This window comes from Palaemon carinicauda, chromosome 18 (genome assembly GCF_036898095.1).
Source record: "Palaemon carinicauda isolate YSFRI2023 chromosome 18, ASM3689809v2, whole genome shotgun sequence".
NCBI classification, from domain to species: Eukaryota; Metazoa; Arthropoda; class Malacostraca; order Decapoda; family Palaemonidae; genus Palaemon; species Palaemon carinicauda.
The window spans coordinates 30,200,421-30,215,420 of NC_090742.1; the positions used below are offsets into that span (position 1 = coordinate 30,200,421).

At 35.2% G+C, this 15,000-nt stretch overlaps 1 protein-coding gene across 1 annotated transcript in view; it reads right to left on the bottom strand.

Moving 5' to 3' along the window:
- Positions 1-15,000, bottom strand: part of LOC137657747 (adenylate cyclase type 6-like) — an 855,043-nt gene that overhangs the window by 211,633 nt on the left and 628,410 nt on the right. The window contains exons 4-5 of the mRNA XM_068392219.1: positions 12,304-12,425; positions 8,758-8,850 (exon numbers count right to left, since the gene is read on the bottom strand). Of these exons, the coding sequence (XP_068248320.1) occupies positions 8,758-8,850; positions 12,304-12,425 (215 nt within the window). The remainder of the gene's footprint in view (positions 1-8,757; positions 8,851-12,303; positions 12,426-15,000) is intronic.

Here is a 15,000-nt window from a genome sequence, read left to right on the forward strand (position 1 = left end):
TATCTTAAAGTTTCCTTCAAACTGCAAAGTTGAGCGTTTAGCGTCTTCAAAACTTTTCAACTCAAATCCATAAATCAAATCACGTAGTTTATTATTATTATTATTATTATTATTATTATTATTATTATTATTATTATTATTATTATTGTTGTTGTTGTTGTTGTTGTTATAAAACAAGAAAGGAATTTTTCGCGAGTCCTAAAAGAATTCGGAAGAAAATCTTCTCGGATTTCCAAATGGCTTCAGAAGAAATAGCCATAGACTTAGCATGGAATTCTGAATGCCTCCAGAACGGAATCTCAGAACGGTATCGAAAGAAAACTTTCCCGGATTTCCAAATGGCTTCAGAAAAAATAGCCATAGACTTAGCATGGAATTCTGAATGCCTCCAGAACGGAAACTCGGAACGGTTTCGGAAGAAAATTTTCCCGAATTTCCAAAAGTCTTCAAAGGATATAGCCGGATTTCTGAATGACTCCAGAACTGAAATTTCCAAGAGCAGTCGTGAACAACTCCTCCCCGAGCTTTAAATGACTTCTGAAGACCTGATCTTCATTTTTCAAACGTAGCCTGCAACACCTCACATGATCTGTATGTAGCTGGCGAAATCTAACCAAGGAATTGCGTGTCAATAGAAGTAAGAGGAAATGAGTTGATGACTGGGAGAAGGATTTCACTTGACTCACAGAGATCGCGTTCTGGCAAAATAGGAAGCTCCCGGTAAGAATTATGTGTTACGTCTTCGGAACAACATCAACTACAGATGGTTTTGGTTGCTGCCGAAGTTGCCGATCGTTCGTTTTATATCACCCGACCTATAGAAAGACACGGGATCTTCCGTTGGCAGCTGAGCTTTGAAGATCATAATGTATGCGCCGTGAATGATCCTTTGCTTGGGCTTTTGCGACGATGTCTTATTAAAGGAGACTCTTGGAAAAAGTACGAGACTTTGTATCGGTGCAAAAACGAATTCCGGGAATGAGGATGGAGGCAGAATGGTTCAACTGAACGGTGAGTGACGTGTAGTTCTTCAACAGGATTATCCCAAAATTCGCCATTGAAGTAAGGACATATCCAGAAGACATTGGTAAATATATCATGTTGCTAGTCATTTACTTTGGCATGATAGTGTATGCGGAGAAATCGATAGTATTCACCTCTTTACTCATTTCCCAGATAGGTAAAGAATAAATGCCTTCGATTTCCCTGAGGAATCTGACGAAGTGAGGACTCGCGGCGCGAAATCTCTTTTGAAATCTAGAAGGACACTGACGAACTAAGGAAAAGAGACAATGAAATCTCGAAAGAAACAGATAATCTAATGAAAGAAGATCTTGAAAACTAGAAGACAGGAGAGAACAGCGAAGAGGAGCCTCTAATGCCAGAGGTAAGACACCTAAAAATAGAGAGCCTTTAATGCTAGAAGTAAGGCACCTCAAAATATAGATCGAAGACCCTCTAATGTTAAAAGTATGGAACCTAAAAATATATGTCAAAGAACTTCTAATGCTAGAAGTGTGGGAGTTAAAGAGAGAGGTCAAAGAACTTCTAATGTTAGAGGTGTGGGAGCTATAAAGAGAGGTCAAAGAACTTCTAATGCTTGAGGTAAGGGAGCTGAAAAGAGGTCAAAGAACTTCTAATGCTAGAGGTGTGGGAGCTAAAAAGAAGTCAAAGAACTTCTAATGCTAGAGGTGTGGGAGCTAAAAAGAGGTCAAAGAACTTCTAATACTAGAGGTGTGGGAGCTAAAAAGAGGTCAAAGAACTTCTAATACTAGAGGTGTGGGAGCTAAAAAGAGGTCAAAGAACTTCTAATGCTAGAGGTGTGGGAGCTAAAAAGAAGTCAAAGAACTTCTAATGCTAGAGGTGTGGGAGCTAAAAAGAGGTCAAAGAACTTCTAATGCTAGAGGTGTGGGAGCTAAAAAGAAGTCAAATAACTTCTAATGCTTGAGGTGTAGGAGCTAAAAAGAGGTCAAAGAACTTCTAATGCTAGAGGTGTGGGAGCTAAAAAGAGGTCAAAGAACTTCTAATGCTAGAGGTGTGGGAGCTAAAAAGAGGTCAAAGAACTTCTAATGCTAGAGGTGTGGGAGCTAAACAGAGGTCAAAGAACTTCTAATGCAAGGGGTGTGGGAGCTAAAAAGAGGTCAAAGAACTTCTAATGCAAGGGGTGGGGGAGCTAAAAAGAGGTCAAAGATCTTCTAATGCAAGGGGTGGGGGAGCTAAAAAGAGGTCAAAGAACTTCTAATGCAAGGGGTGTGGGAGCTAAAATGAGGTCAAAGAACTTCTAATGCAAGGGGTGTGGGAGCTAAAAAAGAGGTTAAAGAACTTCTAATGCAAGGGGTGTGGGAGCTAAAATGAGGTCAAAGAACTTCTAATGCAAGGGGTGGGGGGGCTAAAAAGAGGTCAAAGAACTTCTAATGCAAGGGGTGGGGGAGCTAAGAAGAGGTCAAAGATCTTCTAATGCAAGGGGTGAGGGAGCTAAAAAGAGGTCAAAGAACTTCTAATGCAAGGGGTGGGGGAGCTAAAAAGAGGTCAAAAAACTTCTAATGCAAGGGGTGTGGGAGCTAAAAAGAGGTCAAAGAACTTCTAATGCAAGGGGTGGGGGAGCTAAAAAGAGGTCAAAGAACTTCTAATGCAAGGGATGTGGAAGCTAAAAAGAGGTCAAAGAACTTCTAATGCAAGGGTGAGGGAGTTAAAAAGAGGTCAAAGAACTTCTAACGCAAGGGGTGGGGAAGCTAAAAAGAGGTCAAAGAACTTCTAATGCAAGGGGTCTGGGAGCTAAAAAGAGGTCAAAGAACTTCTAATGCAAGGGGTGTGGGAGCTAAAAAGAGGTCAAAGAACTTTTAATGCAAGGGGTGGGGAAGCTAAAAAGAGGGCAAAGATCTTCTAATGCAAGGGGTAGGAGAGCTAAAAAGAGGTCAAAGAACTTCTAATGCAAGGGGTGTGGGAGCTAAAAAGAGGTCAAAGAACTTCTAATGCAAGGGGTGGGGGAGCTAAAGAAGTCAAAGATCTTCTAATGCAAGGGGTGGGGGAGCTAAAAAGAGGTCAAAGAACTTCTAATGCAAGGGGTGTGGGAGCTAAAATGAGGTCAAAGAACTTCTAATGCAAGGGATGTGGGAGCTAAAAAGAGGTCAAAGAACTTCTAATGCAAGGGGTGGGGAGCTAAAAAGAGGTCAAAGATCTTCTAATGCAAGGGGTGTGGGAGCTAAAAAGAGGTCAAAGATCTTCTAATGCAAGGGGTGGGGGAACTAAAAAGAGGTCAAAGATCTGCTAATGCAAGGGGTGGGGGAGCTAAAAAGAGGGGTGGGGGAGCTAAAAAGAGGTCAAAGATCTTCTAATGCAAGGGGTCTGGGAGCTAAAAAGAGGTCAAAGAACTTCTAATGCAAGGGGTGGGGGAGCTAAAAAGAGGTCAAAGAACTTCTAATGCAAGGGATGTGGGAGCTAAAAAGAGGTCAAAGAACTTCTAATGCAAGGGCTGTGGGAGCTAAAAAGAGGTCAAAGAACTTCTAATGCAAGGGGTGTGGGAGCTAAACAGAGGTCAAAGAACTTCTAATGCAAGGGGTGGGGGATCTAAAAAGAGGTCAATGAACTTCTAATGCAAGGGGTGTGGGAGCTAAGAAGAGGTCAAAGAACTTCTAATGCAAGGGGTGTGGGAGCTAAAAAGAGGTCAAAGAACTTCTAATGCAAGGGGTGTGGGAGCTAAAAAGAGGTCAAAGAACTTCTAATGCAAGGGATGTGGGAGCTAAAAAGAGGTCAAAGAACTTCTAATGCAAGGGGTGTGGGAGCTAAAAAGAGGGCAAAGAACTTCTAATGCAAGGGGTGGGGGAGCTAAAAAGAGGTCAAAGAACTTCTAATGCAAGGGGTGGGGGAGCTAAAAAGAGGTCAAAGAACTTCTAACGCAAGGGGTGGGGAAGCTAAATAGAGGTCAAAGAACTTCTAATGCAAGGGGTGGGGGAGCTAAAAAGAGGTCAAAGAAGTTCTAACGCAAGGGGTGGGAGAGCTAAAAAGAGGTCAAAGAACTTCTAATGCAAGGGGCGGGGGAGCTAAAAAGAGGTCAAAGAACTTCTAACGCAAGGGGTGGGGAAGCTAAATAGAGGTCAAAGAACTTCTAATGCAAGGGGTGGGGGAGCTAAAAAGAGGTCAAAGAAGTTCTAACGCAAGGGGTGGGAGAGCTAAAAAGAGATCAAAGAACTTCTAATGCAAGGGGCGGGGGAGCTAAAAAGAGGTCAAAGAACTTCTAATGCAAGGGGTGTGGGAGCTAAAAAGAGGTCAAAGAACTTCTAATGCAAGGGGTGTGGGAGCTAAAAAGAGGTCAAAGAACTTCTAATGCAAGGGGTGTGGGAGCTAAAAAGAGGTCAAAGAACTTCTAATGCAAGGGGTGTGGGAGCTAAAAAGAGGTCAAAGAACTTCTAATGCAAGGGATGTGGGAGCTAAAAAGAGGTCAAAGAACTTCTAATGCAAGGGGTGTGGGAGCTAAAAAGAGGGCAAAGAACTTCTAATGCAAGGGGTGGGGGAGCTAAAAAGAGGTCAAAGAACTTCTAACGCAAGGGGTGGGGAAGCTAAATAGAGGTCAAAGAACTTCTAATGCAAGGGGTGGGGGAGCTAAAAAGAGGTCAAAGAAGTTCTAACGCAAGGGGTGTGGGAGCTAAAAAGAGGTCAAAGAACTTCTAACGCAAGGGGTGGGGGAGCTAAAAAGAGGCCAAAGAACTTCTAATGCAAGGGGCGGGGGAGCTAAAAAGAGGTTAAAGAACTTCTAATGCAAGGGGTGTGGGAGCTAAAAAGAGGTCAAAGAACTTCTAATACAAGGGGTGTGGGAGCTAAAAAGAGGTCAAAGAACTTCTAATGCAAGGGGTGTGGGAGCTAAAAAGAGGTCAAAGAACTTCTAATGCAAGTGGTGGGGAGCTAAAAAGAGGTCAAAGAACTTCTAACGCAAGGGGTGGGGAAGCTAAAAAGAGGTCAAAGAACTTCTAATGCAAGGGGTGTGGGAGCTAAAAAGAGGTCAAAGAACTTCTAATGCAAGGGGTGGGGGAGCTAAAAAGAGGTCAAAGAACTTCTAATGCAAGGGGTGTGGGAGCTAAAAAGAGGTCAAAGAACTTCTAATGCAAGGGGTGGGGGAGCTGAAAAGAGGTCAAAGAACTTCTAACGCAAGGGGTGGGGGAGCTAAAAAGAGGTCAAAGAACTTCTAATGCAAGGGGTGTGGGAGCTAAAAAGAGGTCAAAGAACTTCTAATGCAAGGGGTGTGGGAGCTAAAAAGAGGTAAAAAAAACTTCTAATGCAAGGGGTGTGGGAGCTAAAACGAGATCAAAGAACTTCTAATGCAAGGGGTGTGGGAGCTAAAAAGAGGTCAAAGAACTTCTAATGCAAGGGGTGGGGGAGCTAAAAAGAGGTCAAAGAACTTCTAATGCAAGGGGTGTGGGAGCTAAAAAGAGGTCAAAGAACTTCTAATGCAAGGGGTGGGGGAGCTGAAAAGAGGTCAAAGAACATCTAATGCAAGGGGTGGGGGATAGATGTCGCCAGCGAGGCTTTGGGGAAGGTGCGGCGGCGTCTGTGTTCTTTCTGATCCGTAAACTTGATTAAATACAAGTAAAAACAGGGCATTAAATACGTATCATAAATACTAAACTCTTTCTTATTATGACAGCACAAATGAAATCTTACAAGCTCCAACATGTAACTAAGCACTCCCGAAACGAGTCAACCTTTTACCTCTGCTTGGAAGATATCCTCGCAAGTAAAAGGTAATCATTATGAATATGGAAAGAAAGATTTGCTTATACTTCTACCCTTTGCTTCAGAGAATTACCTTGTACTTCTACCTTATGCTTTCAAGGATATCCTTCATTTTTATGAATACCTCCCATTGAGTCCTTTGACTAGCCAGATAGTATTACATTGGATCCCTCTCTCAGGTCACGATTCCTTTTTCCATTGTGTAAACATATACCTGCCAACACTAAGATAACCGAACAATTCTTCTTTACTCAAGGGTTTAGCTACTGTACTATAACTGTCCGGTGGCTACTTTCCACTTGGTAAGAGTAGAAGAGACTCTTTAGCTATGGGAAACAGCTCTTCTAGGCGAAGAACAATTCAAAATCAATCCATTGTTCTCTAGTCTTGAGCAGTGCCATAGCCTTTGCACCATTGGCTTGCACTGTCATGGGTTAGAGTTTTCTAACTTGAGGGTACACGCAGGCGCACTATTCTATGTTTCCTTATTTCCTTTCCTCAATAGGCTATTTTCCCTGTTGAAGCCCTGAGGCTTATAGCAGCCTGCTTTCCCAACTAGGGTTGTAGGTTAGCTAATAATAATAATAATAATAATAATAATAATAATAATAATAATAATAATATATGCACTACATTACTGACATACGTAAACATACAATATGTATGTATGTGTGTATATACTAAATGGTATATTATTGTAAATATGAAATTATTCATTAATGTAGACAGTTCAAACATGTAAAACAAAACTCGATCCAACGTCCCTTTGAAGCGATGTTTCCCACGCCCACCCCAATTCTAATTCAGGTGGAACTGTCTATTAAAGGGATTATGAGCACGTTGGGCGTAAATGGGCATAGTTATATACAGGATATACTGTAGATATACTGTACATATACTGTACTTACATGTTTATATGAACCGGGTACACTCAGGCGCTCTAATCAATCTGTTTCCTTATTTCCTTCCCTCACTGGGCTATTTTCTATGTTGGAGCCCTGAGGTTTATATCATCCTGCTCTTCCAACTAGGGTTTGAGCCTATTATTATTATTTATTATTATTATTATTATTAATTGCTAAGCTACAACCCTAGTTGGAAAAGCAGGATGCTATAAGCCCAAAGTATCCAAAGAGGATAATAGCCCAGTGAGGAAAGGAAACAACGAAAAATTAAATATTTTATGAAGCGTAACATTAAAATAAATATCTCCTATATAAACTATAAAAACTTTGAAAAAAAAAAAAAAACAAGAGGAAAAGAAATAAGACAGAACCGTGTGCCAGAGTGTACCCTCAAGCAAGAAAACTCTAACCCAAGATAGTAATAGCTTGTAATAATAAAACTAATAACTTCTTAAGTGCCGTATGGCGGTATACCTTCCACATTTGCACAATATGTCTCACTTGCGTCCACTGATCCCAATTTGCACACACAATCGCTTTCTTTTCTTTTCATAAAATCGTCCTATGCACACATACACCAGCAGTGCTCATGATCATGTTTTAGGATAATATCTGACAAATTGGTATTTATACATAAAATTATCCAACGACTAGTTATTAGCACACGTTTTACTAGAGATGTACACATTAAATTTTCATTTACCAAACCCGCACCAAAAATGAAATACTGGCTATCTGGTTACCTATTATTATCTAAAATATGCACAAGGGATTTCTTTTAGAATATCACTTAGGTACCAAGAATGGTGGATCTCAACACGTTGCAGTTTTCTATAAAATTTGCAAGTCCGGTTACAATATATAAGCATAACCCATTATAAAAATAAAGAAAAAAAAATTGTAAAACCTCATATCTGAACTCCAAATAGTTTACCAAGTAGTAGTTTTAGTACAACATTTACAAATTAGATTCCCAAGAATCATATAAAATTCCCGAAAAGCATATCTAATCAATTTGAAGTTCATACCACTGATATCCAAGAATCCTCTCTTATTCCTAAAAAGTATATCTTAGTTTGAAATTCACACAACAGATTCCCAGGAATCATATTTGATTCCCATAAATTATACCTAAACAATATTTAAAGAATCATATCTAATGCCCATAAAGTATACCTAATCAGTATGAAATTCCCAATACAGATTCCCAAGAATCATATCAAAAGGCCAAAAATTATATCTTAGTATTATGAAATTCCCACTACAGATTCCCAAGAATCAAATGTAACTCCCAAAAAGTATATCTAATTAGTATGAAATTCACGCTACTGATTCCCAAGAATCATATCTAATTCCCAAAAGGCATAACTAGTCAGTATGATATTCACACTACAGAATCTTAAGGATCATATCTAATTCCCAAAAAGAGTATGATATTCACACTAGAGAATCTTAAGGATCATATCTAATTCCCATAAAGCATTTCCAGTCAGTATGAAATTCACACTACAGAATCTTAAGGATCATATCTAATTCCCAAAAAGCATTTCCAGTCAGTATGAAATTCACACTACAGAATCTTAAGGATCATATCTAATTCCCAAAAAGCATTTCCAGTCAGTATGAAATTCACACTACAGAATCTTAAGGATCATATCTAATTCCCAAAAAGCATTTCCAGTCAGTATGATATTCACACTACAGAATCTTAAGGATCATATCTAATTCCCAAAAAGAGTATGATATTCACACTAGACAATCTTAAGGATCATATCTAATTCCCATAAAGCATTTCCAGTCAGTATGAAATTCACACTACAGAATCTTAAGGATCATATCTAATTCCCAAAAAGCATTTCCAGTCAGTATGAAATTCACACTACAGATTCTTAAGGATCATATCTAATTCCCAAAAAGCATTTCCAGTCAGTATGAAATTCACACTACAGAATCTTAAGGATCATATCTAATTCCCAAAAAGCATTTCCAGTCAGTATGAAATTCACACTAGAGAATCTTAAGAATCATATCTAAATACCAAAAGACAATCTAATCACTATAAACCTTGGAGCCAGGAACAAGTGAAGTAAGCCCCCCTAGCCAAAACATGTCGGGCCAAACTCACCTGGCAAATAGCTCACTGAGAAGTCGCACCAGCTCCTCGGCCGTGCACTGGTCGGAGAGCGTCGTGAAGCCGCAGATATCAGCGAACAAGATACTGCAATACGGAAAAAGAAAAGGATATGGATTAGAAACACGTATGCTGGGAAAGAGAAATTATATCCTATTATAAATAAAGAGGAAGAATTGTATAAGTTTTGAAGCACTCTGATTACGTGCTGTTACGATTCTCAATTTTTGGATGAAAGTATTTTAAAATTTATGTTATTTGCTTACGATTCTTTCAAATATCGCAATTCTTCTGGATGGGGCTTCCTTTCTACATTTATTGAATTTCAGTATAGTAACATATGATTGTTTACACTAATAATAATAATAATAATAATAATAATAATAATAATAATAATAATAATAATAATTATCACTATTATTATTATTATTAATATTAATAATAAAAATAATAGCAATAACAATAATAATAAAAATAATAATAATAATAATAATAATAATAATAATACTAATAAAAATAATTATTATTATCATTATTAATATTAATAATAAAAATAATAACAATAACAATAATAATAATAAAATAATAAAAATAATAATAATAATAATAATAATAATAATAATAATAATAATAATAACATTAATAATAATAATAATAATAATAATAATAATAATAATAAAGATAATAATAATAATAAAGATAATAATAATAATATTAATAATAATAACAATAATAATAATAATAATATCCTTTTATAAAATAGGTTATTTACCACAAATGCTTGAGACTAAACCTAAAGGTATTGTTCCATAGCAACGAACCACTGAAACCTGGACAATGACACTGGTTCCCTTTGTGTAAAACCCATTTCTAAAAATACAAAGAGAAAATTACACATGAAATATAGTAAATCATTTAAAATATTCAATACCCTGGAGTTGCAAATTAACTTATGTAAATAAAATAAATATATTATAAATAGTACTGACCTACTGATGCAAAATCTGAAGGAATAATAACAAAAATGAGAATTACGTTGTGTCCCAGTGGTTTTAACCTTCCTCTTTAGTCATCAGTAATTGAGATGTTGATGCTGTCCTTGTACCAAAGTTGATGTCGGGAGTATATTTCTAACGGTGTGTTTCACAATAGAGCAACTTGGTAATTTCAAGGCCAGACTTCATATGTGGTGAAGTATATACTATCAGTCTTTTCATTACAAATTACCATTTAAAGTCATTATGTATTTCATTTCTTGAAAAAAATGGATTCAATCTCTTGTGACGTTTTCCTTGTTGGATTATTATTATTATTATTATTATTATTATTATTATTATTATTATTATTATTATTATTATTATTATTATTATCATTACTAGCCAACCCTAGATGGAAAAGCAAGATGCTCTAAGCCCAAGGGCTCCAACAGGGAAAAATAGCCCAGTGAGGAAAGGAAATATGGAAATAAATAAATGATGAGAATAAATTAACATTATATCATTCTAAAAACAGTAACAGCGTCAAAACAGATAAGTCCTATATAAACTATTAACAATGCCAAAAACAGATATGTCATATATATCTCTGGCCATTACCTCGTGTGGGTTCTGGATCTGTTTCTTATTGAATGGTAACGTTGCTTCGAAAGATAAACATAGATACAGAAACACGAAAATTATCATTAGTTTGCAAGCAAAATTAGTCTTCCAAAACACCCAAAAAATGACATATTTCTACCAACTAAATTTTTCGCACTATCCGCTTTCAAATTCTAGATGATATGCCATCACAGGAATAATTTATTCTTATAAAGACGATGCAAACATCTTTAAATCTTTTTTCCCGGAAATTTTCAAATCTTCTTCTTCCTTTATACCATCTATAAAATGCGCCACGAAAGGCAAAAATCTTTCTTTCTATTCATGGTGCCTCGTTCATTACGGGCCAAAGCCATGCTTAGCCTAAAGCGAAGTCTGTGTACTTTGCGTCATAATTGCAGCCACAGGTCTCTTGCATATTTTGAGAATATCAAATGCTTTCATCTTGAACAAGTTAGAAGCTGCTATTCAAAGGTATCATTATCATTATTATAATCTTTACTATGAATATTATTGTATCTACTTTATTTATTCATATATATATTATTATTATTATTATTATTAATATTATTATTACTATCATTATTATTATACACTCTTTACTTACTGATTTATAATGATTAATATCACACAAAATATGAGAAAAATCATTAAGCTGAAATGGTATCAAAACAATTTCCTAAAATCTGAAAAATTTCAGATAAAAAAATAATCATTCCTATTGTTCATCAACTCGTAAGGCAAATTTCTAAACAGAATGCAAGACTTATTTGAATTCAACTATTATATGTATTTCTATGGTGATATAAACCTCAAAAAAAAAAAAAAAAAAAAAATAAATAAAAAAAAAAAATTCGTTAATTTCACACGCAAGTTCTAATTTGGTTATTACGAATATATGCATATATTCATCTACATATCTAACGACATGCTTATATATAGTTCTGTCTAATGTATCTATATACCGTGAAATCAGTTTTGTTCGCGCAAGGCGAATTTTCGCTTATTTCGCGCAAGATACTTTACGCGAATTAAGTCCGCGCCATTATAAAAGTAATAACCGAAAAATTGGCATATCATTTTGCCCCTCCTTCATTATGATTTAACTGAATAATCGACTTCAATGACCCTCACTCATAATAATTCTTTTATTTACTAATTTAGTATTAATCCGTTTATTTTCTTATTTCTCTTTCAAAAATGTACATATAATAATTATCGTTGTCATTCGTGCATGCAAAATTTTCAGGTCGTTCAGCAAGAGAGAAGAGAAAAAAATACACCACAAACAAATGGAGCTCGTCCAGCATGACAAAATGAAACAAAAAACAATGGTGATATAAGTTTGAGGTGAAAATAGAACAAAATAAAAATATGTTCACAGAGGAAATGAGGGGAAAGATCAAAAGGTTTCTACAAGTGAAAAGCAAGAACATTCCCATAGCAACTACAGAACATAACAAAAGAAACAAGAAACAAAGTATATACAATCCACTGGAGTGGAAAATAACTAAGAGGTTAACAAAGTATATAAAATCCACTGGAGTGGAAAATAACTAGAAGTTAACAAAGTATATAAAATCCACTAAAGTGGAAAATAACTAGAAGTTAACAAAGTATATGAAATCCACAAAAAGTGGAAAATAACTAAGAGGTTAACAAAGTATATAAAATCCACTGGAGTGGAAAATAACTAAGAGGTTAACAAAGTATATGAAATCCACTAAAGTGGAAAATAACTAAGAGGTTAACAAAGTATATGAAATCCACTAAAGTGGAAAATAACTAGAGGTCTTCAGAAATGAAATAGAAAAACCACTCGTAAATTTGATATACAGATATATGAATTAAATAAAAAGAGGTACACATGGTCTTCAGATGTAGAAAAAATGTAAAACGCACGACGCAGAAACTCTTAGCAATCCATCAGTGTTGCGCTTACCTAACGTTCTCATGCCTCTGGATGTAGATTTTATGAAACATGGTGTCTTTGGGGATGCCGGCGATGTCAGATTTCATTTCCATGGCAACGTGTTGAGGAAGAACTGATAATAACAACCGCTCCTGTAGGGGGGAAGGGGGAGGAGAATAATGAAGTTATTAATATGGAACAAGATAAATGGAAATTATTATGGTCGTCTAAAAAGTCTCTAATAAACAGTATGTTATTTAATGCATATGAAAATAAAATCACTTATATAAAACACACACACACATTGTATATATATATATATATATATATATATATATATATATATATATATATATATATATATGTATATATATATATATATATATATACTGTGTGTACATATATATATATATATATATATATACATATATATATATATATATATATATATATATATATATATATATATATATATATAAATATGGGTGAAGATGTATCTGAGAATGGAAAAATATAGCAAAAGAGCTCTAGCACCACTCATAATAGCAACCTCATTAACACGAAAGCCTATCCCCTATATATATATATATATATATATATATATATATATATATATATATATATATATATATATATATATATATATATATATATAATCCAATTTTATAACCCAAATCGAAGAAAACATTAAGAAGGTAAACTTAAAATAAAAAAAACCTAAAATGGGTATAAAGTTCATTAAATCAATTACATGCAATTGAATTAATGCAAAGTGGAGTCATCATCATAAGCACATACATATTCATATGAACTCACATACAAGAACGCACGTTACGGGATCCACTGGTTTTCGCAAATAAACGTATTTGGCACGAATCAGCCCAAGGTATGAAGAATAAATATATATGTATACACGCATATATATATATATATATATATATATATATATATATATATATATATATATATATATACACGTATGCATATATCATCAGTATCAGCCGTCAGTATACCACTGCAGAATAAATGCCTCAGACTATTCATATGAATTTCAGTATGTGTTCGCCATCTCAAAGTACAAAACTCTCACTAATATACACAATTAAAACTATTTGAAAAAATAATGTAACGATTCTTATTTCAGTAACTTGAGAAAAAAACAAATATTTTTAATCAATATCAGATGCACCAATAAACTAATCCGATATTAACAGTAAATCTAAACTGTGCATTGTAAAGCAACATCCAAATAACATCCTCCATCTTTCATAATATTTCCTCATAACTGTCTTGTGGTTCGGGTAAAGTTTATCCTCGAATTTATTGCCTCCATAACGATTTCCAATACTTTGTGAATTTCGTAAATATTCATAAATATTTCAAAAAACGGAAAGGAAGCGATATTAAGACAACGTTGATATGTTTACATCATCTAGAAAAGCATCAACACGTCCAAAATCTTTTCTCAAGTTGTCTTAAAGGTTTTGATGGGAATACATAAATAGGATGCATTGAAGCTATAGTCAGGAAGTCAAAGTCAGAAAATGTGCAACACCCAGCTGATTGCATGTTAGAACAGTCCAACAAGTCTAAATAGACTGTTCAGATACAGATAAATATGAATCCACTTGTTGGACATTATAGATATGGATAGTATGGCCGCCATGACAGTTTTCAAAATGGCCGCCAGTTTCTAAACTTTTTGTCATATTTCAGCTTCTAATTGCAATAAACTCACAATGTTGGAGTCAATTCCTATGTTTTTTCATCGTGTATAAGTTGATTCTGGCATTAAGATAGACTATGGTGTATACATTCTCCAAAAAAAAGTTATTTTTCAAAAATATTTAACAAAATTTGTAGGGGTTCCTAATTCACATTGCTAAGAATTAGAACCCCTAATATACAAAATGCAATGCATGGATTTTGAAACCTAGCTTATACTTGTAGTGAAATTGTATTGATTAAATTGCTTTAATATTGTATAGCTAGACTGGGGTAAGTCTGTTTGGGGTGCAGGTATCTATGGTTATCTACGGATACATCCCTGATTATACACGATATCTACGGATAGTCGTTCCGGGGGTTAAAACCCTGTGATACCTGACGGTAATTCTCTTGTGATATCACTCGTAGAATTATTATACAGTAGGAAGCTGCCGTTTTTTAGTGTGTTGGTAACTTTGTTATGTTTACTAATAATAGTAATCAGATTCGACTGTGGTTGACCTGTTACAAACTTTGCTCATCGTCGTGTTTCGGTTGCGTTTGGTGATCGTTTGATGTAACGTATAACCTTGGAATTTGGGGGTAGTTTGATTGTATGTTTGTATGTTTAGCTGTATGTTAAATTCTGTAATTTCTTATTTTGATATCTTATTTTGATATCTTATTTAAACCTTTTATTATTCATCAAATCTAATTATGGCTATTGAGTTGTGGGGTTTTATGTTATAGTCTTGTTATTTATTTTTATTTGTTATTTTTGTATATATTCATTGGTTGGTCACATGACACGTGTACCTGATGACCGCTTTTGAAACGGGAATATACGGAGTCTTATTTGTGAAGTCGTAGTGTCAATTTGTATTTGTGGAATTGGGAGAGTTTCAAATGCCTTTGCCAACAAAGATGACAGAGAAATCAATTCCTCCCTTGAAGATCTTTAGTCAAAAACTGAAGAGGTGCAGGTCCTGTTTAGTGAGTTTGAGGATTCTTGTTCAGAGA